We start from the raw sequence: 23,585 nt of genomic DNA on the forward strand, positions 1-23,585 counted from the left end.
TACTATTAAGTATTAACCAGAAGAAAGTAAACAACCTTTTCAAATCAGTATAGTATAGTATATATGTCTTTAACGGGAATAATGATATACGTAGATTGTTGTAGCTTCTGATTCGTGACATTTCAATTCAAATGATACTCGACTTTTTCTAAAAAAAAAATTGTAAATACTATTAGTAAAGCTAGCATTATTATGATACGAATATTAAAGTATGTTTATTATTATTAGTTCAAGCAGAAGTGAATAAATGACATGCTCTACCATCTAGCCCACAACTCTCTTGGGCCTTGCTTCTCGATACATGCCTAAGATTTTGTTTGAGGATTTTATACATTTATAATAAGTTTTAATTAAATTGATAGTTTTAAAAGTTTCAAATTTTCGAAATAAAGATTATATTTTAAATTTTTTTAAATATAAAAAGTTTTGAAATTTTCACATTTTAAAAGTTTTAAATTATTTGAAAGTTTAAAAAATTATGAAATTTTCTATTTCGGAAGTTTCGAATTGTTTGAAAGTTTCGAAAATTCTGAAAATTATTATTTCGAAACTTTCGAATATTTTGAAAAGAGGGATGCAAAAAAGAGAAGGTAAAAAAGCTCAAAACTTAAAAGGGCAAAATTGTATTTTTACGAGGGGTGATATATTTAAATGTAGGGGTGTAAGATAAAATCCTCATTTTGTTTTTGTCTTTCTTCGTCTAATATTGTGATCTCTCACAAATAATAGTGGTTCTATTATATTTCTTTTAATGAGAACGGTCATTTCTCTATTTTTTTTAATCATAAAAAATTGCAAGCATATATCCAATTAATTTTTTATATTCTTATATTATTTTGACACTAATTTAATACTAGTAATACATAAAATTATTAGTATATGTGTGAATAAAAAATGAAAATAAAAATAAAAATAGAATCAGGCAAGATGTTACGTAAAATTGGACTGTTGGCCCAATAGAATGTAGCTTGACATGTAAACAGGCCCATTTACGAAGAATCCGAAAAAAAGAGAGAAAAAGTAATGAATGATAGCGCGCGAGGTAGTTTGAATGCAAAAAAAGGAAAATGTAAAGGCGCTGCGGTTATTGGCGCTAAAACTAAAATAACAATTAAGTTTTTCCCTCCTTTGATTTTAATTTCACATCTCATATATAAATATTTCGAATACTTTGCCATTCAATTCATTTCAAACAAGTTCACAACTGATATATAAATTAGGTTAAACAGAGATTAAAAAGAACACAATACGAAATGGCAACGAAAGGTACGAAAAGGGTTGATGCCGTCGATTCTCGTGCTGCTTCCGTTCTTGTTCGTGCCAAAGATGGCAGCGCCTTCGCTCGATGGTTAGTCATCGTCGATTTCAATGGATTCACTTATTTTCACAATGTTCAATATTTGAATTTTAATTACTGTTATTTATTTGATTTATTTGAATCTTTCAGTGCTGAGTGCAAAAAGGATGTGCCGGTTGCACTCATTGACATGCATAGTTGTAGCCTAGAAGCCAAAATCAAAATGAACCTTGGTATCATAGTTATTCATTTTTTTTTACTTATCACATTCATAACTATATTATTTTTTTGATTGAAAATTAAAATTGAAGTTGTTGCTTTGTTTTCTAAGTTGTTTTGATTTGATTTGGTTGTTCAGATGCTCAGGTTGTTGAGCAAGCTGCTGAAGTGAAGAAACCTGAGAGGTGGAACTTTTTGCCCTCATTTTGTTTGTTTGAAGATTTATTTACTTGTTTGTGTTTCTAATTTGGTTAATTTTTTGAAATATTGTAGGAAGAAGCCGAAATCGAAAGAACCAAGTGCAAAAAGGGCTAAAGTTGGGAAAGAGAAGAAGATTAAAGATCCTAACATGCCCAAGCGTCCTCCCACTGCTTTCTTTGTCTTCATGTAGGGGTTTGTTTTTCTGTTTGTGGTGTTTTGGTTCCATAATTTGAGTGGCTTTATTGAATGTTTTAATTGGTTGCAGGGATGATTTTAGAAAAACGTTTAAGGAAGCTAACCCTGATTCAAAGGATGTTAAGAGGGTAATGAAAATTCTGTACAACTGAAATTGTTGTTTGCATTGTTTGTTAAGCTTATGTAAGGGTTAGTTAATTATTGATTGAATTACCTGTTCTGAAAACAATAGGTTGGTAAAGAGGCTGGTGAGAAATGGAGGGCTATGACTGATGAAGTAAGTTAGTTTTAAAAATGACTTGTTTTGGTTTAAGTGTTTTTACTTTAGCTTTAACTAATGTGGTGTTAATTAAATGTTGTGTTATGAAATTGTTTAGGAGAAGAAACCTTATTTGGATAGGGTTGTTGAACTCAAGGCAGAGTATGAGAAGGCTATGGAAACCTATAATGCTGCTGAAAATGTAGTATGATTTTTTGTTTTTGGGTTCTGAGTTAGTTTAATGCTATGCTGTTGTTTGTTTTTGCTCTGTTTTCTTAAATTGTTTCTTTTTGTTCAGGACCAAGAAGCATCTGATGAAAAGTCTGATAAGGAAGCCCCTGCAACAGGAGAGATGGAAGAGTTGACTGATGAGGAGTAGTAGTGGCAATTTGGTGCTCTTCAAACCTGATTACTATGTTGAAATGATTTGGCCATTTGACTTAGTCTAGTACTGTATATTTTGGAACATGTCTTAGTATTAGTGTTTTATATATAGGTGTCAATGTTTAGTTGGCCTTGAAATTTCCGTGCAACATATTTTTGTACTTTCCTATTGGAATATTCTTAATGCTAGTTACATGATTTGCTACAAGTGTTGTGTTGCCTTTTTATTTTACATCACCTGTGATCATGAATGCATTTTCATGTTTCACATTTGCAGTTTTCCAGTTTTGTCCTTGTTTTACAAATTTAAAAATTCATAGTTTAGAATTACGTTTTAATCTTTAGCCAAATATACACCGAGGGATATTTTAACTGAGCTTTGTTGTAAACCACGTAAAGCAATGACCACACATGTATGTGTCAGTGGTTTGCTGCAATATTTGAGTCTGCCCACATTTTACAAGGCTTGTTGCAAAAACGAACCAGTCTATCTTCTATCTCAAATCTAAAGTAATTTGCATAAATGAATACATGGTTTATTTGAAATTAAATTAAATTTAAATTGAACTCAGCAATAAGCATTGTGCTGAATCTGGAAATGAAAAATTTAAATATACTTGGAGCCTATTCTATCTTGCTCGTGTAACAATAGTCATAAGGCATGAAAATATCTAATGATAACGTAGTCAGCATCTGACTGACCTATTGTCCCTTCTTTCTATCCATTGCATGCCTGCAAGGGTTTGCCACATAAGCACATGTTGTGGGCATAAGCAGCTGCTGGAAAGATGTTGAATGGTCTTGTTTGTGGTATTTTTCCACATAGCCTGTTTGCCCTGAAGCTTGCATGCTTTAGGTTAGTGATCTGTGATAAGCTACCTGGGATTTGTCCTGTTAGTCCATTTATAGATATATCAAGCCATTGCAGTTTCTGCAACTGACCTAGACCTGAAGGGATGTTTCCCAATATATGATTTCTCGAAATGTCCAATCTCTCAAGTTCCATCAAATTTGAAATAGAAACTGGGATTGAACCTGAGATATTGTTGCTTCCCAAGTTTAGCACCTTCAAACTAGTGCCTTTTACAAATTCTGGAATGTGACCAGAAATACAATTGTTTGATACATCTATTACCTCCAAAGAATTGCTTGTCATATTATTTATGATTGTTGACAGCGAACCTGTCAATAGATTTGAATGCAAATCTATGGAAGACAACTCGGATGGCAATTTTATTGTTGAAATGTCAAACCTCAACTGGTTGTTTGAGAGCTTGACCTCTTGCAAACTGGACATATTTGTGAAGAAGTTTGAAATACCATCAACCAGATAGTTATCTGATAGGTCTATGTAGCTCAAAGAGTCAGGTCTGACGAAGTGCGGAAGGTCCCCTTTCAATGCACAACTGGCTAGACGTACGTCTATAAGTTGCTTGCTTCTGATCCAATCAGGAACACTTCCTAGGCTGAGGTTGTTATAAGACAGGTCTATGGACAAAAGTGCAGGGATGCCGTTGATAGTAATTGCTGGTAAGGGATCTGAGAGCCCATTTCTTGATAAATTAAGAGACCAAAGTTTCTGCAATTTTGATATGGATAGTGGAACATGCCCTGTAAGTTGATTGCCACTAAGTTGAAGACTTGTTAAGGATTTCAGACTTCCTACCTGATCTGGAATGGTCCCTGAGAGCTTGTTATAGCTCAAGGACAAGTCTAAAAGATTGACAAGGCTGAACAAGGAAATTGGAATTTTTCCTGTTAGTAGGTTATAGGATAGGTCTAGATTAGTCAAGTTTTGAAACTCCCCTACAAAATCAGGGATAGGCCCTGATAATAAATTGTAACTGAGGTCAAGGTAATTCAAATTTCTAAGGGTTTTAAAACTGAGGGGGATAGGACCTGATAGAAAATTTCTTGCTATATTAATTTGAGCAAGGTTTTTCAGATTCCCTAATGTTGGAGGGATCTGTCCTTTCAGATGGTTCCCACTCAATGAAATGGTCTGAAGCAAGGTCAAACGACCTAAGCTTGGAGGAATGTACCCTCCAAGTGAATTGTCTTCAAGAACTAGATGTGTGAGGTGGGTTAAATTTGAGAAGGTAGAAGGAATTCCTCCTGTAATATGCTTCATTCCACTTATCAACATTACCTCCAAGAAATGCAAATTGCCAAGTGCTGAAGAAAGAGTACCCTTCATATAACTGCCACTGTCTGTAACATCAGAATTTTGTATCTGCAACATGTTAACTCGCCCTGTAGATGGATTACATTGAACTCCTTCCCACCCTCCATCGCAGCAATCTCTACCAATCCATGAAGATAGAGTATTTGTTGTGTCCTTCAAAATGCTTGCTTTAAAGCTGAGAAGAGAAGCTCTATCTTCTTCTGAACAAATTGGTGTCTCTAGTGATGAAGATGTTTGTGCTGCAGTTTCTGAGAAGAAGTTACTGAGCAATGAAAATATCAGAAAAAGGTTCAAAACCCATGTGAAAAATTTCATTTTGAAAGGTGGGTCTTGATCAGATTAAGATTTTTCTCTGAAGTTGGGATCTGTCTGACAAGAGAACTTTGAGTTAGTAAAAGAAAATCTGAAAAAAAAAAAGATGAACCAACATTTATAGTAAGAAAAAGAGTAGAAAAAGTACCACTCCGACATTGATTTATTCTATTTTGTTTCACGTAGACGGTAAGGTAAGATACGATGATGATGATAAGATGAGGTTGAAGTGTGTATCGAAGTTATAATTCTGTTTGAGATCTACATGCAAGATTGTGCAGTCTCTTTATTTATAGTTAAGAGGAAAAAAAAGCTTGTTACTGAAAGGAAAATAAATTTTTAAGATGATGAAGGGTTTGATAAATTTAAAGAAGTTCACATGGTAATTTTGTGACCGTTTGATGGATCACGAGGATCCTTGGTGTATTCGAACGTTGGAGCGCACTAGATTCAAATTCTGTCAAGTGTTTCTGTTATCTTGTTATATAAAATTTACCTTATCCCTATTATACCGTCCACATGTTCCTTGCTTGGGAGTAAAAAGTACTAGTATCGTTTTCTCTTGTCTTTGCTTGTAGAATAAAAAACTACATTATGAATTTGACAAAATTATGATTAGTTAAATTAAAAATTATATAGAAAATATATAAAGAAATGCACTTAAATTTTATCTAATATTTAAACAATGACTAACATACACATACTTTTCCATCATAGTTACTTTTATTTTTATTTTTAGAATTCATTCATTGCTACTTACTTTGTGAGGCTGAATAAACCTTTACGACATTGACAAAGATTCACATATTTTTACTTGCAGTTAACTAGAGATTGCCTTGTTCTTTACTTCAAGTTATGTTTTTATTGTAACTTTTTATTACAAAAAGTTAAATTTAGATTAATAATGACACAACATCAATTCAAGACATACCAAGCTTGAGCGAAATCTCCAATCATTTTTCTTAATTGTAATTAGTTTTGTTTCGCTTCTTTTCTTTTTCTGGAGTTCTATATATGTATATATATATTTTAAAGGTAAAAACAAAAATTTGTGATATATCTTTCAAGGCAAGATGAGAAAAATAAGTAAAAAGTAAAAACAAAGTAAAGTGGAATGGCCCACGGTAAACCCGTTGGACGGACAATGCAATAGACATTTGGTAGGTCTCCACTAAATTTATCCACAATGCATTACATTTGATATTATTAATCATGACCCATTTTCTTCACATAAAAAAATACTATGATTTAATGTAAAAATTTATAAATATAATCTATACGATATTAATTTTAAATTTAACAGTTAAATTTAATAAATATTTATTTAATATAATGTATCTATTATTATAATTTTTTAGATACAATTTAGTTTTTCCTCATATATATATATATATATAAAATTATTATATTTAAATATGAAAAAAATGAATTTCTCAACAATTATAAAAGTGTTAAATAATTTTCATTTATATTCTATTATCAAATACATATAAGAAAAATAACTTTTTTTATCTTGTATACAAATATTTAAAAGTATAAATAAAGTGATACTTATATAACTGTTATAAAAAATGGAGACATATTTTTTCAAACTTAGAAAATGTAAAAGCTTATTAAAAAAAGTAGTAAAAGCTAAATAAATTTAAAAGTTTTGGAATATTTTCTCTTTGTTATTAAAAAAGATATCTTAATACAATTTATGAGGTATAGTTTAACTGAAAAAAATGTCAAAATTGAATATCATATTTCGTATAAGTTTATTTATCATTTTTTTTAAATATACCAATACCAAATAAGTACATTCTTTTAAACTGACGACATTAATATAGAAAAATTTACTTCTAATAAAATAGTATCTCTAGATTTTTAAAGCAACATTTTGAAACTTTCAAGTACAATTTTATATAAGAAGCTAAACATTATTATAGAAATGACAAAATAACAACTTTATATACTAAGCTAAATATTATAAATAGAAGTGAGAATTAAACTCACAACATCAATTTAGTAGAAAAAAACATTACTATCAGGATTTCAGATAGATATATAAATAAAAGCAAAATATTTTAAAATTTGTCATTCTTTGTTTGTCATTTTGTGTGTCAATTTTGTCATTTATGTTTGTAAATTTTTAGATCGATGATCTTAATTTCAAACAAGCAAAATTAAAATACAATATTCTTCTAATTTTTTTATTTAATAAATTCGTGTAATTCTTAAAGTCTTTTGATTTCAATAATTATAAAAACATAAACCATCAATCAACTTTAAAAAAATAATTAAGCAAAAGAATATTCGAGTGAGATACATTTTAATATTCTTGAAATTAAACGCGAAATTATTTTAATCTATTTCATAAAGTCACATGAAAAATTATTATGTTCTTTAATATGATATAATAACAAAACTTATAGTTTAGTTTTAAAAAATTATAACTAAAAATGATCGAAATAAAATTATGACTAAAAATAGTTCAACATTATAATTTTTATAAATATAAAAAATTAACTTGATAAAAAAATATTAAAAAATCAATAATATTTTCGTATAACTTAACAAACTAAATGATATAATTTGTCATGAATAAATTAGCACAAAACTATGTAGTTATCTTACCATGACATCAATATTAATATTAAGTTTAGTGTAAACTCAATTTTGGTGCATGATGATAGCAAAATAACAATAAGTGTAAAGCAAGGTGTAGCAACAACTCGACTGGCCTAAGTAGGGTGCATTTTGAGTCCTTAATGTAATATTTTGCTTTCCAAGATAAAGGGAATTTTTTTGCATGCTTAACGGTTCTAGGCAGCTTGTATAATACTTTTCCTTTCATTTTCAATTGCCATTTAAATTATTTACAAATTACACATACTAATACTAACAAAATCAATAAACCAGCTACTCTTAATAGCATGTCATTTGGTCTATTCGTTTTCAATAATTAAAAAAACTTAAATTAATTGTATTTTTGATTTTCTATTTTTATTATTTACGAAATTAGTTTCATATTTTAAAATCTTTTAATTTTGTTCTCTCTCAAATTTTTAGATGCAAAAATGACAATGTGATATATTTTAAAGGTTTAAATATGTTTTTTGTCCCCATAAATATAATCTTCTTTTTTTATTTTGGTCCGCATAATTTTTCTTTTTGTTTTACATCTCTGAAATATCAAAAACAAAAAAAAAATTATTTGATCCTTAACATTAAGTAGACTTTACAAAAATGTTAATTGACAAAGGAAAATAATTTTTGATCCCTGTAAATATAACAGTTTTCAGTTTTAGTATCTGAAAAATATTTTTGTGAATTTCATCTTTGCAATATTAAATTTTTTTATTTATTGTCCTTAACGTATCTGATGAAATGCAATAATCTTTATAATCATTTTTATAAAATACTTCTAAATAATTATAGTTAATTATTTTTTCTGTTAATACGTGATTCTATTATATCCGATATCATTTAAAATATGATAGATCACTATTTTTTAATTTAAAAATATGAATGAAAGTCTATAACGTATGAATTTTAAAATAAAGAGATCATTTTTAAAAATAGGTAAAATTTTAGAGGTAAAATTACAATTAAACCAAAAAAAAATTAACATAAAGCAATTATTATCACTGTTTGTTTTTCTGAAAGCAGGATGAATATTAACTTTTCCTTCTAAGTATGCTTAGCTTGCTTACTCTCCATCACTGCAGCACAACTTTTGTTTGCTAAGATCATTTAAGAATAATTAAAAGGGTCCCCTTTATACTTTGTTTGTGGTTGTAAAACAATAATGCTTCTACATTGTCCTTTTAATCTAGAATTTGTCATTCATTGATTACTCTTATTTGTTGAGGAAAAAGCTCTATGCTTAATCTCAATTAACATTTTTCTTTTGGCAGTTGGTTTCTTTTCAAAAACAAAATTAAGGTCCGTTTTACATATTTTTTTTAAAATAGTATTTAATAATTTAAATATTATTTTTTAAATATTTTTTAAAAAATAAAAGTTATTTTATGATTGTCTATTGTAGTAAAAATATTTTTTTTGTACGAAAATTTTCAGATATAAAAAATTCATTAAACTATAAGATTCTATTTGAGTCAATTTTGCATTTGCATAAAAATAAATACAATAACAATAACAATTACAATTTTATTCATATATAAATTTTGTTCTAGTATATTTGAGTTAGGGTTTAGGATTTAGTCAACTTAGATAATTTTATCAACACATATTTATAAAATGTACATTTTTTTAGGTGAAGATTCATAAATTTATTTTAAGTAAAAATCTCCAATATTAAAAGTTAATCTAAACTCTTGAACCTAACAAATTTGAACTCAAACTAGTGAGTGTATGAGAGATTTGCAATATTAAAAGTTGAAGTTGGTGGGGCAGCTATTTGAAATTGAAAAAGGAAAATCCCAAACTTATATCAATTAATGACTGCTTAATCACTAAATTAAATTGTCTTATTATCAATCTAATCACATACTATAAGTCCAAACAATCATTTTCAACCATCTGTAGCAGTTGGGCCACTGTCAGTGGGAGAGTGGTGTTTGGTGAATAAATAGCGAACTCATGGGCCATGCTACTCCCTGATATATATTGTACTCGGTAATCATAAAAGATTAATTTTATTTATAATTTTCAATTAATAAGTGATAAGTATATTATTTTAAATAAATTATTCAAAATAATATGATATTTTAACGTATTAAAAATTATATTATACTTTTCATATCTTTATTGAAATATTGAATTATAACAGTGCACATTTTTCTTAATAAAATTAATAAAAAAATTAAAATTTATTTATTAATTAATAAAACTGAAATTTTTAATTGAAATAGTTTAAACAAAAGTTAAATTTATTTGTAAGGCTTAATTCTAAATATAAATATTGTTAGACTAAATAATATATCTCAGAATTAAAGTTAACGGTTGTACGAATTTCATTATTATTTTTTTATCTACATAAAAAAGTTAAATTTTTTTTAAAAATATTATATCAAAATTCGATATATTTTTATAAATATACATAGATGTTTTAAAATATTTAATTATTTAAGTAAATAAAAAATAAAGTTATAAATAAAAATAGTTTACATAAATAATAAAATTGATGATATAGATAATGTTAAACCAACCCCACACCATTGGTTCATAGAATTCAACATCTGTTTTTTACTATATATTTTTTTGGATGAAATTACTATTTTATATTTATAACTATAGAAAAAATTATTGCGTGAAGACTTATAAAATTGGGTCTTAACTGCCGACTTACTGTTCATTCTTGTAAATGATAAAGTTTGAAATTGAAGTCATGATTTACGACATAATTAATAATTATATCCACTTGGGTCATGAGAGTGGCAAAAAGGCATTGTGCTTAAAACAAGTTGTAGTGGTGGATATGTGAACTGTACATGTATGTGCTATTCTACACACATGTTTCTAATAATATTATTTGTCAGCTACAGAGATTAATCGCTCAAATTAAATTTATGAGCTTGTTTGTTATGGTTTTAAAAAAAATTATGTTAGTAGTGTTTAATATTTTATAACAAAAATATTAAATAAAAAATTAATTTAAATAAATTATCATAAAATATAAATTTTTAATATTTCATTTATTTGATACGATTTCTTTTAGACAACGAAATTTAAAAAAAAAATCATTAAGATGAGAAATAGTCTGGACAGAATAGTAGTTTTTATTTATTTAATAATTAATTTTAGAATTGAAATAGTGTTTCTCCTTAAAAGTGATTCAAAATTGTATGGATATAGGTTGCGCTGATTGCGCCATCAAAGACATTGGTCCATGTGAGATGATTGTGGTTAAACTGAAATTTGGATATTGCAAACTTTGAAAAGAAAGACTTTTAGGACATGGTCCCAAATTTCTTAAAAGCTAACATTATAGTCCAAATCTGTGTTTGATATCAAGGGGTCCTACGGGACATTTGCCATCCATTGATTTATAATGTTGGTTATGAAATGTTGTATGGAAAAATCTTTTATAGGACAGACAAGGAGACTAGTTTGAGGTAGGGAACATGGAAATGTCTAAAGAAAAATAGAAAGGGTAACGTGTTTCCATTTTCAAAAATCTTACTATTACTCTATCAACTATGATGTAGAGGCTATTCCCGTGAGGCCATCTCTAGATTTTTGTGTTTTTATTTTTTTGAATTGAATCTTTGGCTCCCGTATTGTTTATTAGATATTGCATCGATCCCACATTACACGAATTCTTTTTAATTCGGATAAACATTAAAGTTTTTCTTTTTTTGAAGAATATTTAAATTATAAAGGAGATGTCTATAACTAATTTGATAAACTTTATCAAATTTAGTTTGAATTAAAAAAGGAAATGTAATGCATTATTTGGTGGGTTATCTCATTATTAATGATGCAAAGGAAAGCTACAATTTGATGCAAACAAGTTCCTGTATTTTTATTTTTGTTAATAGATTACCATATGAGTTGTTTTTGTTTTGTTTTTTGATCTAATTTTAACATAATTTTACACACCAATTGTAGTATAAAAAAATTACAATCAAATAGGACCACAATTTCGGATACTCTACTCCTCATGACAATTTTAAAAATTGGTGACCTTTTTTCTTACAAAATTTTGAAAGTAAAAAATCTCCAATTACTTAAGCTTTGAATATGTTGAAAATGTTATCTATTTTTACATTTAATTATAAGCACACCATTTTAATTTTACTTTATTTCCAAACTTAATAGAGAAAATAAAAACAAGTTTTTTTTATAAAAATAAAAATAAATAGTTTTCAAATTAAATAGAAATTTGTACATAGATTAGTTCCAAACAATTTGAAGTTGACATGTAAAGTTTAGAGCTTTTTGAAATGGGAAACATCCCGTAAACTTGAAGGGGAAAGGCTGAGAACTCCTTCATCGTGCTGCCAAACTGGGAAAATTCCTCAATTGTGTGAAAACCTTTGAATTGCCTATTAAATAACAACATCGCCACCATAAAAAAAGGAATTACATCCACAGTATGCATATATTTAAATCTTAAATTATATTCAATATATATGCTGCTGGTCTCACTTTTAAGCCATGGATTAACCAATCACTCCATCTCTTCACTGCATGCATGCCTCATTACCTCAAGAAGACTCAAGCTGACTAGTCATGTTTAGAGTCTTTAGGAAAAATGTATAAATGAAGGCGTCTTCCTGAAGCTTCTCAAATCTACATTCACACAAAGAATACCAAGATATAAATAAAATTCCAGCACACTAAGTACGCTTGAGAAAATTATTCGAAAGTGAAATTGTCTTTAAAGAGGAATGTAAAGGTGGTGCGGTGGAGGTGGAGTCATTTTATAATTTTAATGGTTTAAAAATCACTCATATTTTTAAGAGTTGTAAAAATCACATAAATAAATAAATGTATTATTATTTTCTCATTTTACACTTCATAGAGAGTTCAAAACTAGTTCTTCATTTAAACTCCTAGGGAACAACTTGGGAGCTGGTTCATACAAGTTACAACACATAAAAGGTGCTTCCATAATCATTGGGAAAAATAGTCTAGCTTCTTTCTAACTCGTCCACAGATGTAAAAATCCATATCGCTCAAACTTAATCAGATTACTCACAATAACGTACTTAAAAGAGTTACAAAATCAACACCTTTATTAAACTAAACATTTCCAATTTCCCCAACCGAAATCAAAACAATAGAACAAAGAAGTAATTGTAAAACACAACAAATATTAAACAGAACAGCTGTAGGTTATACTTTACCTTCCCGACTTCGAAAAATGTCCAGCACCAAGCTCGCATTTAAACAGAAGTAAGTTATCATCGGTTTTCATATCCCTCAGTTTTGCCACAAACTTTGCAGGTTCAGAATACAGAACACGCGGGTCTACAGCATGTACAGGCAGAGATGATAAGATGCTAATATCACATGTAAAATCAAAATATAGTTTTCCAGCCAAATTATTAGTAACCGCTAAGTAGAACGCTTTGGCTTTACATATTGAAAAAAGAATAGCTTTGTGACAAGAATCAAATATGCTTACCATTTAATCCAGCTGTAACAAGAATGTGTGGGTAATCCTGTGCCTTCACCTGCATAGAATGAGAAATAGAAAAACAAAGCATGATTTCCAAAAATGATGTGATACAAGAGAGAATAAAAATTATGCTCGGACAAAAATAAATAGACACTGAAGGTTACAGGCCATCAAGTGCAGTCTATGTTCTCACATTATCAACAGGGGAATATGACTTCATGTAGAAGTAGAATTCCTCCTTCCTAGGATCACCCCATTCCTGCAGTAACATAAGGAAATAATCTCAATTACCAAAAGAAAAACAAGAGAAATCATCACATTCGATATTCAGTGTACTTGCTTCAAGAACTTTCATGGCACACATAAAATAAAACTCACATACTTTAATAATCTCAGAAGGAATATACGCAGCTATATATATAGTGCCTCTTCTTAATACCAGTTTAAAAGCTAAACGAATTCTATGACAGCCAAGAAAGCTTGTGGGCATGACACATTTGCTCGTTTGTTTTCACAGTGAAAATACCTTTAATGCGTCAAGCTGGAAGCTATTATCTTTAACTTCATGGAAACCGCAGCGAAATTGTTTGGGGAAGTAAAAAATGGAAGCTGACCGGACATCCAAACAAGTAATTACACAAAATTATATGATGCAGCAGAAATGATTTAGGTCATTTTTTCTGAATCAATTTGGTTGCCAAAATTATACAACAGTAACGTGAGACAGGGATGTAGCTGTCATGAGAGTGAAGGGGGGCAGCGTCATGAGAGAGAAAAATAAGGAAGGTTATTGATCAATTTAAAACTAGAAGGGAGGTGTGATATTTAACCAGATTTCAGGAGAGGTGAGTGTAAAACTTAAATTAACACATTTGACACTCTGCCTTCACAATACAATAATTTTTTTAAAGCTGAAAATTCAAACAGGAAGCACTCAGTTGTCTTTTTTGTAAAAGATATTTTCCTTTCTCACAAGTTACAACGTGTCTTCAAACATTTCATTAATAATTAATAATGCAAAGAATAAGAGAATTCATCAGGGAAATATAAACCAATGCAACGGATTCGTCTTCACTGAAAGTGATGCTTTCTTATGCTTCATAAGGGAAACAGTAAGCACATTAGAATAAGACTATATCTCTCCATTTTAAGTGACATAATGATTGAATATCAGAAACGGAAAATCTAATTTCTAGGATCCAATTAATCGGTATTGAATCATTTTCACATGTTGGTATGGAATGACAGACTAAGAGAAAGAAAATTACCTCCCATTCAGAAGTAGTGAGAGGAATAGTTGGATCAAGCATTGTAGTCACGACATCCACAAAAGGTACTCCAGCAACAGCCGTCTTGAATAAATCTGGTCTCATATTAAGAACTCCACCAATTAGCAAACCCCCAGCACTTCTTCCATCGATGCAAAGTCTTTCCTTGGAACAGAATTTTTTTTCAATTAAATGTTCGGCACTTGCTATAAAATCAGTGAAAGTGTTCTTTTTCTTCAACAGCTTCCCATTCTCATACCACTGCCTCCCCATTTCACCACCTCCACGTATATGAGCTATAGCATATATAAAACCTCGATCTAACAATGAAAGCCTTGATGACTTGAAACTGGGATCTATGCATACCTGTCGAAATTTTGAGGTCAATAAAATTTAGAATTTCAAGTAATAAACATTCATGTGCTGCATTGGCCAGTACAAAATCAAAGCAAAGATTTCAAAATTGGCATTGTTATGTGCAATTTAATTCATATAAACTGTTGTTACTCTTCATTTACCTCATAAGACCCATAGCCATAAAGTAGTAATGGATCTGATCCATCAAGCTTCACAAGATCTTTTCGGTAAACAAGTGATATGGGAATCAAAGTTCCATCCCTAGCAGGTGCCCACTGCCTTTCAGTGACATATCGTGATGCATCAAAATCTCCGAGAACCTGACAACAATAGGAGGAAAAACTGTCACTATCATCATAATAAATTTTTAAATAAGTCTCTAGGATTTAATTTCACAAGACCTGGTGCAAAATTGAACAGCTTGGAATTTAACTGCCCATTGAACTTACCGAGTCAATCTTCTTCAAAACTGAAACGCCAGCCTTCATATCGTAGTCATACACAGAGGGAGGTGTCTTCAATGAGCTATATGAAAATCTTAAAATACTTGACGAAAACTGTGACTCTGAAGCATCCACCGAGTATACTGGATCGATAAAACTAACCACCTGACCACTTTCAAGACTCCTTAGTGGTTCCCCAATAGATGGAAGGTGATAAACTATTATTTTTGGTAGACCATTTTCTCTCTCATATGCAACAAGATGATCACTAAAAAGTTGTATCTCCTGAATTTTCACACTAAAGAAAACTCAATGTAAGGTTTGGTTAGGGTCAAAAAACACACTCCAAAAATTTCCATTCTTTGAATTTTTATTCATGATAACAATTTTCAGAATAAATTAAGGATGCTGATTGTTGAGAGATGATAAGCATCGTCATATGAAAATAATGCAACAGCTAACTAGTTCACTGTACAAACTGCATAGTGTAGATGAAACTTTTAATCCCCAGAGGTAATTGTTATGGCTTTTGAAAATGGAAAACATATCTAGTATAAAAAGTAAGAGCTATTCAAGTTCTAGTAACCCAACATTTTTGGAAAGCATTTCATTAATATTTTTCAACACGCAATCTAGTGACCTCACATTCAAAAGCCAAGCACAATGTCATTATAAATTACTCAACATTACGCCGAAAATAAAGGAAAAAGCTAAGCAATGATAAAAAATCTGTGTTACCTTTCTCTGTGGGGAATGAGAACTGTAGTTGAGGAGGTGTTGTTGACAGCACAAGCTACAACCTCTGAATTGAAAAATTGATCACTTCTCCTCTTAATAAAGAAATGATCTCCACGATGGCTGACAGTAGTGTCAATACCATCCACACGTTGTGTAAGAACTTTAAGACCTTCTTCAGGTTTGGAAACATCAAGATAAAAATTGAACCTTGTAGTTTTACTTTCTGATGCAACAAACAAATATTTCTTGCTCTCGGAAGCTTGAAGGTCGAGAGAAAATGTATCATCCTTTTCCTCGTACAGACAAGTATCTTTTGATTGTTCTGTTCCCAACACATGAAGCCATGCCTGTATCACTTAAGACATTAGCATAACATGAAAAATAAGATAATCCATTTGCACTGAAATAATAAACAATCTAAAACTTATAGACACATGAGGTAAATTATAATGGTTTAAAGGTGAGGCGAAAAACAAAAGGAATTTGGTTATGGCATACAAAACTAATTGTCAAATAAAACCTTATATGTGTGTGTTTGTGTGTCTGTGCCATGTTGAAGCAGGACTTGGGGTTGCATTTGTTTCAAACTTAAAAAAAAAAAAGCAATTTAATGATTTTTGGAGTCTTTTTTTTTCTTTCTGAAGCTGCTAGTTTTTGGTCTATGAGAAAAGCATTAAAGAATAAAAACAACTTTGTTAGAGATCTTTGTTTATTTCTGATTTCTTTTTCTTGGAAAATGTTAGTAATTTAGTAGTTTAGTTTTGCCAACCGAACTGCCTATGTGGGACTATTTCTGAATTTGGCTAATTTGTTTTCCTTAAGAAAGCTCAATCCGATAATCAGTCAGAACTTGTGTCTAGCTATGAATTCAGCAGAAAACGTTCAATTTCAGTTGCAGATTGAAACACATTGTAACCCCAAATCTCATCTTCTAGTTTTCCAGCATCTTTATCTGGCAAATTAGCTTCTAATTCAATTTGTTTATCTGGCTAAAATAGCTTCTAATTCAATTTGGCCAGTTTCAGTAACAGATTGAAACACATAGTAACCACAAATCTCATCTTCCTGTTTTAAGGCATCTTTATCTGGCTAAATTAGCATCCCATTCAATTCAGCCAGTTTCACTCCTAAAAAAATGAAATTGAAACACTATTCAAGGGCATTGGACATGTGAGAAGTTCATAGGATCATGACTAAGTTGTTTGGACCTATGAGGGGGAAAAATCAATAAAAGCTCTAGTTTAAAGAGTTGATAAGATGGAGGATAGCCTAATAATTTGAGGGAAAGTGAAACCAGGAAAGACTCTTAATGAAACCATGAAAAGCTTTGGCAGTTGTTATTGTTATTGAATAAAGGAGAATATCCCACCTTGTCAGGCCTAAGAATACTATCCATTGTTATATAAACTAGAGCATCATCACCAGCCCATTGAAGGTATGATGTTACACCAACAAGAGGCTCTCCAATTGGAGCTTGAGTCTCAATATCCATGACATAAACGGTATATATTTCATCTCCTTTGGTATCTTCTGCATATGCTACCAACTTGTTATTTGGGCTAACCTGAAAAATAATACATTTTAAAATAAAATAAAAGCAGGTTGGAAATTAGGAAACAAAACAGAAAAAAGCAAAATAAAAATGCCATGATAATGAAACAATCTATAATAACCTTAAAAGAACCAATACGGTAGTATGCATGTTGTTGTGCCTTGATATTCTCATCCAAAATAACATGCTCACGAGGAGCTTCAGGTCCTGTGGGCATGATGTCATGAACAGATGGAAACTTTTGGTTATCGGGTATAAGGCGCCTACAACGTTGAACATACTCTTTACCTTCCAAAGTTTTTGTATAGTAGTAATAAGGCCCTTTGCGTAAGGGTGCAGAGACATCCTCCTCCTTTATCCTTCCTCTTATCTCGGCAAATAGCTTATCTTCAATTTTCTTGGTTCCTAAAAATTTATAAAATGTGAATAATATTCTCAAGTAATTTGAAAAAATTTCCTCAAAAGCCTGCTTAAGTTTGTGTATTAGATATAGCAGTAAGATTTCCAAGTCAGCACCTTATAGTCACTGAGCCTTCACCCTTTGCACAATCAACCAATGTTTTAAAAATCAAATTGAACATCAAACCAGGACATGGTTCAATTGCCTTAAACTGCTTGAACCCGGACAGATCTGCAATCGAACCACCAAAATAACTAAACCGTGGTAAAGGCTGGTTCAAGGTTCAACCAATTTAACAGTTCGATTTTTGAAACACTTCCATGAACCCTCTCCAGACTTGGTTTGTACGCAGACACAGCCTTTGTGACTGTACGCAGTCACACAATCTCGGTCATCAAATCAATATCAGAATTTTTGTTTACAAAAAAAAAATCAAAATTTACATTTAAATCTGTTTGGCTGTCTTTACTTAGTGTTTACTTAACAATGTCATATTTCATAAATAATTCGGAATCCAGAACCATTTCAAACCAGTGCGGAATACATTAAAATTAAAACTGGTTATGTTCTTGAAGCTAAACCAGTTCGGTTCAGAGTTTGAAACCGGTGCACTGAATTAAGTAAATGCACTTTTCACAGTGTTGCTTACAGTGTCCCACCACAATCCCTATCATAGTATTATTATCTAAATTTATAAAATAAAAATCCAATAATAATAATAATAAATAAATAAATAATAATAATGCACTGAAAACGATAGAAGATAAGATAATGAATGAGATAGGATTGGTACCTGACATGACGGAATCGGTGTAGGCATTTTCCTGGGCGAGGTAAGAGAGTACATCGGGATCGGAGCGGGAATCATCTCGGAGCCAATAGTAGTTATCGATCCTCACATCGCCGAACAGCTCCATAGTGTGATCTACCTTCTTCGCCATTGGAGGAAGCGGAGACTGAGAGAGCGGCGGAGAACTCATTGGACGGCGGCGGTGGTAGTGGTGAGAGAGTGCGATGGAAGGAAGAGAAAGAGTGGAGGAGAGGAGGAGGGAGACAGTTAGAGGAACGACGAAAATGCGACCAATGTTTAAGCCAAGATTTTGATATACCATTATTTTATTGTTCTTTATTTGGTTTCAAATTTTTTTCAAGTAATTGCCTTTTTTTCCACCTAAAAAATTATGACATGGTACGTAATTTATATGATGCAATAAATATGATTTTTTCAGTAGTCTTGATGCTTGAAGATGGAGAAAAGAGAGGTTAAGTTCAAAATAAAATAAAAAAATATGTAATTTATATGATCTTTTCCGTACTCTTGATGCTTGAAGAGGGAGAAAAGAGGGGTTAAGTTCAAATAAAATTAAAAAAAGAGGGGTTACTCTGTCTGTCCAGCACTATTTAATTGTATTATTGAATATTGCATTGTGCTCCACTTGTTGTTCTATACTATGTCTGCACCAGACATATTTTCGCTAATTATTATTTTGTCTCTTCCGTAAATTAGAAAAATAATAATACAATGATAAATATAGATTATGTTTAATAAAATTACCTGATAGCTATATATCTGAAAAATTAATACAATGATAATTATTTATTTATTTATCTATTTTATTTATTTTAAATTAAAATAAATAAGTAATTTATTTTAAAATTTAAATTATTTATAAATAATTTAAAATTATAATAAATAATGTGATACTTTTTTATTTAGATAATTTATATATTTTAAATTATAATAAATAAATTATTATTTACTAAAATTATTTTAAGTTTAAATAATATAAATTATTTATAAATAATTTTTTCTACGAGTGTAATTTTATTTGAAGCCTATTAAATACTAAATACAAATATTCATCTTAAAAAGATTCAAACTGAAATTTACTACTTGTGGAAATCTAATTCCTTCTACTATACCAACCCCTATTAATATAAATATATTTATTTTAAATTATTTAAAAAATTATAATAATTAAATTATAATGAGTAAAAAATAATTTTAATTACAATAACAAAAATAAAACTAAAAAATAAATAATAATCTATAAAATATAATTCAAAATCTACTTAAATTATCCTCTCAGTATAAACTATATAAACTAAACAAAACTTATAGCGTATAAGCTATAAGTATGTTTGGCTGTATCAAACAGAGCCATAATTTATTCTGAAAAGTCATATATGGGACATCTTTGTGGCTGATAATTAGTTAAAACTTTGATAAATTTGGCGGTTGAATGGTGCGGTATTGAGCAAAAGCTGCTTAATTGAGAGAAGGGTTTGATAACAAAATCAACAGCATTGTCCATCCTGTGTGGCTTTTCACTCCACCTCACCTAGAGGTACACCTCACCAACAACAATGAAATGTAAAAACCATATTGCTCTAGCACCTTTTATTGCCAGCATGTATCACCAACTTTACTTTGTTTTTCAGTAAGATAAAGAAAAGGCTTAGTTACAATTATAGTTTTCTTTTCTTTTTACTTAATTATAATTAGCACCTTTTATTGCCAGCATGTATCACCAACTTTACTTTGTTTTTCAGTAAGATAAAGAAAAGGCTTAGTTACAATTATAGTTTTCTTTTCTTTTTACTTAATTATAATTAGCACCTTTTATTGCCAGCATGTATCACCAACTTTACTTTGTTTTTCAGTAAGATAAAGAAAAGGCTTAGTTACAATTATAGTTTGCTTTTCTTTTTACGTAATTATAATTATAGTTTCTTCTCATTTTACTTATTCACTAGTTTCCATTAAAATAAGAATATTCAAGATTCACATAAAAATGAAATAAACGAAACATAATACATAAGACTACTTGTTACAACATTCTGATGTCTCTGAGTGTCACCACCATCAACCTCAGACAGTGCCTTCTTGATGTACACTAGTGACATTACTCATAAGCCACCGCGAATCTTATGTCATGTTTTGATTAAACTGGCAATTGGTAAATGAAGATTCGTCTTCCAAGTTCCATTTTGCTTTATCCGATCACTTCCATGGTCACATATCAAACAACCGGTTGTAGGAACTTTCTTGCAGTTATTTTATCATATTGCATGCAGTCAATGGAGCTATGCTTTCATTCGCCATGCATATCGTATACAAAGGCTGAAAGGCATTGTTAAATGGCTTGATAGAAACTTCGAGCTCTTCAATTTTTCAGGACACTGGATTATCGATGTTAAGAGAAGGAATATTTTCCGGGAAATTTGCAGTGTTAGTCAAACACGATGGTTTGGCTCCGCGGTAGAAAAAGAAGGCCATGATTTTTGACCACTCATCTGCATTGCGAATTGCTGAGAATCCACCAAATGAAAATTAATCACGGTCAGATAAAGAGGAACAAATAAATGGAAAAGATAAAAAAATTATTGAATACTTTTTGGTAACAGAGTCATACATTTATCACGGAATAAAATCTTCCCTGCTTTAGTAAAGATAACCTCCGGGAAGGCTGAAACTTTAAGTGCAGCAACTAGTTCAGTCTCAACAACAGCATCAAGCGCTACACACTTTCAGATGATATATAATAGGATGTGAGACATACAAATCCATCTTTGTAATAAAATAGCTGAAACCAAAGGAATGATTGTATTGTATGACTTTACTAATTCTTACTCTTGGTGAGGGTAATCTGCAGCTCCATATGATATGCACGGCCTTCTCTAGTTCATCTCGAATTCTTTCATTGTCCTTTGGCCTAAAAATAGAAGTGAAAAAGTTAGTATAAGGATTGTTTTGGACTTTCTTGATTGTAAACATGATATGGAGCACTACAATTTCAAAAGCATAATAGCAATGTCATCACTCATCAGACAGACCCAATTAAATTATCTTGAAGTACTATCGCCAAATGCTGAGGCTATTTGCACATAAGGTTGAAAGTTAAATAGAACATCCTTAAGAGCCCATTCCAAAAGATGAAAAGGAAAAAACATGCATGCTAGTATGAGGGTATAGTTTCTCGAATGTGACTCTATATAGCTAGTTACTACTTGTTTATTGTAAACTCTAAGCTATTGTACAGGTTTAATAACAGCCATAACTAACACTGTTAGTTAAGAGCAGTCTCTCGTGTATTAATACAAGTTCTTGGTATCTGAATCGTAATAGAAATACATACACATTGCTTTCTCTCGGACGAAATCTCTATTCTCTCTGAAACATTCAGAAATCTAAAAAATGCTAACTTTGCACACACAAAAGTATTCAACAACAGGAAAACTAAATCAAGAAAAGAAATTTCTGTAGCAATGTAAGAAGTAAAAACGGCCAGCTCCAAATGGCAGACAACTCAGACTAGAGTTCTCCAAAATGACCATTATTAATCGTAACATACATGTAACTCTGCAGCATGCTTATAAGAACAAACAAACAAACAAACAACAATGAATCAGTCAGCAAAAAACAACAGTTTTGGATATCTTTCCATTCAGCTAATTATAACTCAAGTGACTACAGGGCTAAAGTATACCATGTTGAGATTAAATTAGATGTAGCATTAGAACAAACCTTCTATAACGATTGTGCACAAGAATAATCAAGGGACTTATGTCTTTGAACACAGTTTCATCCCAATCTGCAGTCTTTATGTCTTTGATGGGACGGATGTAATTATCATCTTGCCACACTATTTGCTTATCATCATCAACATCATCATTATCTTCCTTCTTTTTGTTTTGGATGGTAATCTTGTCAAAAAACTGGTCGAGGCTGAATCCCCAACCATCAGCATCTTCAGGCCAATTAGGATCCTCCTCTTCCACAACAAGTTGGTAATCATTGAGAAGCTTTTGCATTTTCTTCTTCTTTTCGTCGGTGTCTACGACCTCTTCAATAGTAGGTTTCTTATCCATAACCTGTCTAATTTTCCTCCTCCATTCCCGTCTCTCTTCAAGATTCATAACATAAGGGTCATTTTCTTTGGAGGGAGAGGATGCATCATCATCATCATCATCACTGTCACTATATGGTTCTTTTCCTCTTCTGTTCCAACCAGCACCATCAGATTTGAGTGCTTGAACTCTTGTTGCTCTGGAATCACAAATCTGTTTCAGGGAATTAGAAGTAAATTAGTTTGTTTAGTAAATATAAAAATGAATAATATGTATGGAAAGAAAAGGAGAAATTGATGTAGTTGCCTGGAAAGAGGGGGTTGAGAAAAGGGTGAAATGAAAGAGGGGTTTGTGATAGTGAAGAGAGTTGAAGTTAAAATGTTTAATTGGTAAAATGAAAGATGAGAAGGGCAAAGTGAGTGCCATTTCTTCAAGCAGGGAAATGAAACCGCCCTCCAATTTCTGTGCTTCGATGCTGCTTTCTTCTTTCTCTTCGGATAGTACAACTAAATGTACACACTTAGAGAACAACAAATATTAACATGCACTATAACTTAATCACAAATCAATGTCATTTTTTTTAATAAATTTGTTTATAAAATTTTATCAGACATAAATTTGTAAATAATTATGTAGAAAATAAATTAATATATAAAATATTTAAATTTTATCAAAAAATTAATCTTCATATAGAAAATTGTAATTTATGATATTTTTTGTCTGAAATTTCTGTTCACATTGTTTTTCTCTATCTTTTTTACATAAACAAATGATTTACACACATCTATTTTTGTGTGTTTTTTTTTGTTATTTCATAAATTAAGTGTGACATTGTTTTGTTTTTCTCTCTTAA

The 23,585-nt window shown here is 30.5% G+C and overlaps 4 protein-coding genes across 7 annotated transcripts; 1 reads left to right on the plus strand and 3 right to left on the minus strand.

Annotated features, from left to right (window-relative positions):
• The first annotated feature begins 1,161 nt into the window (after window positions 1-1,161).
• LOC101495443 (high mobility group B protein 7-like) lies at window positions 1,162-2,763 on the plus strand. 2 transcript variants are annotated; one of them, XM_004497199.4, is made up of 8 exons: window positions 1,162-1,348; window positions 1,448-1,530; window positions 1,656-1,701; window positions 1,790-1,903; window positions 1,983-2,040; window positions 2,145-2,189; window positions 2,290-2,376; window positions 2,470-2,763. In XM_004497199.4, exons 1-8 carry the CDS (start codon window positions 1,254-1,256, stop codon window positions 2,548-2,550), a joined length of 609 nt encoding a protein of 202 aa, XP_004497256.1. In that variant the 5' UTR covers window positions 1,162-1,253; the 3' UTR covers window positions 2,551-2,763. The 2 variants fall into 2 exon arrangements, with proteins under 2 accessions (XP_004497256.1, XP_004497257.1); XM_004497200.3 differs by having other exon boundaries at window positions 1,171-1,348; window positions 2,290-2,373.
• Window positions 2,764-2,919: 156 nt separating this feature from the next.
• LOC101495980 (uncharacterized) lies at window positions 2,920-5,395 on the minus strand. Of its 2 annotated transcripts, none has more exons than XM_004497202.4 (2): window positions 5,201-5,395; window positions 2,920-5,105 (listed from the first exon to the last, which is right to left on the minus strand). In XM_004497202.4, exon 2 carries the CDS (start codon window positions 5,053-5,055, stop codon window positions 3,274-3,276), a length of 1,782 nt encoding a protein of 593 aa, XP_004497259.1. In that variant the 5' UTR covers window positions 5,056-5,105; window positions 5,201-5,395; the 3' UTR covers window positions 2,920-3,273. The 2 variants fall into 2 exon arrangements, with proteins under 2 accessions (XP_004497259.1, XP_004497258.1); XM_004497201.4 differs by having other exon boundaries at window positions 2,920-5,109.
• Window positions 5,396-11,814: 6,419 nt separating this feature from the next.
• On the minus strand, window positions 11,815-19,258 carry LOC101496531 (uncharacterized). 2 transcript variants are annotated; one of them, XR_189695.4, is made up of 12 exons: window positions 18,675-19,258; window positions 17,603-17,886; window positions 17,299-17,493; window positions 15,930-16,276; window positions 15,198-15,489; window positions 14,910-15,068; window positions 14,392-14,757; window positions 13,317-13,382; window positions 13,130-13,178; window positions 12,849-12,972; window positions 12,148-12,291; window positions 11,815-12,044 (listed from the first exon to the last, which is right to left on the minus strand). XR_189695.4 is itself a non-coding variant. In XM_004497203.4 (11 exons), the coding sequence occupies exons 1-11, from the start codon at window positions 18,991-18,993 to the stop codon at window positions 12,207-12,209; spliced, it is 2,286 nt and encodes a 761-aa protein (XP_004497260.1). In that variant the 5' UTR covers window positions 18,994-19,258; the 3' UTR covers window positions 11,815-12,206. The 2 variants fall into 2 exon arrangements, 1 of the variants encoding a protein (XP_004497260.1); XM_004497203.4 differs by having other exon boundaries at window positions 11,815-12,291.
• A 1,386-nt stretch (window positions 19,259-20,644) lies between these two features.
• On the minus strand, window positions 20,645-23,257 carry LOC101496961 (thioredoxin-like fold domain-containing protein MRL7L, chloroplastic). The gene is made up of 5 exons (XM_004497204.4): window positions 23,039-23,257; window positions 22,410-22,945; window positions 21,516-21,597; window positions 21,298-21,409; window positions 20,645-21,193 (listed from the first exon to the last, which is right to left on the minus strand). The coding sequence occupies exons 1-5, from the start codon at window positions 23,156-23,158 to the stop codon at window positions 21,057-21,059; spliced, it is 987 nt and encodes a 328-aa protein (XP_004497261.1). The 5' UTR covers window positions 23,159-23,257; the 3' UTR covers window positions 20,645-21,056.
• Window positions 23,258-23,585: the final 328 nt, after the last annotated feature.

The sequence above is a fragment of the Cicer arietinum genome, chromosome 4, assembly GCF_000331145.2.
Source record: "Cicer arietinum cultivar CDC Frontier isolate Library 1 chromosome 4, Cicar.CDCFrontier_v2.0, whole genome shotgun sequence".
NCBI lineage: Eukaryota > Viridiplantae > Streptophyta > Magnoliopsida > Fabales > Fabaceae > Cicer > Cicer arietinum.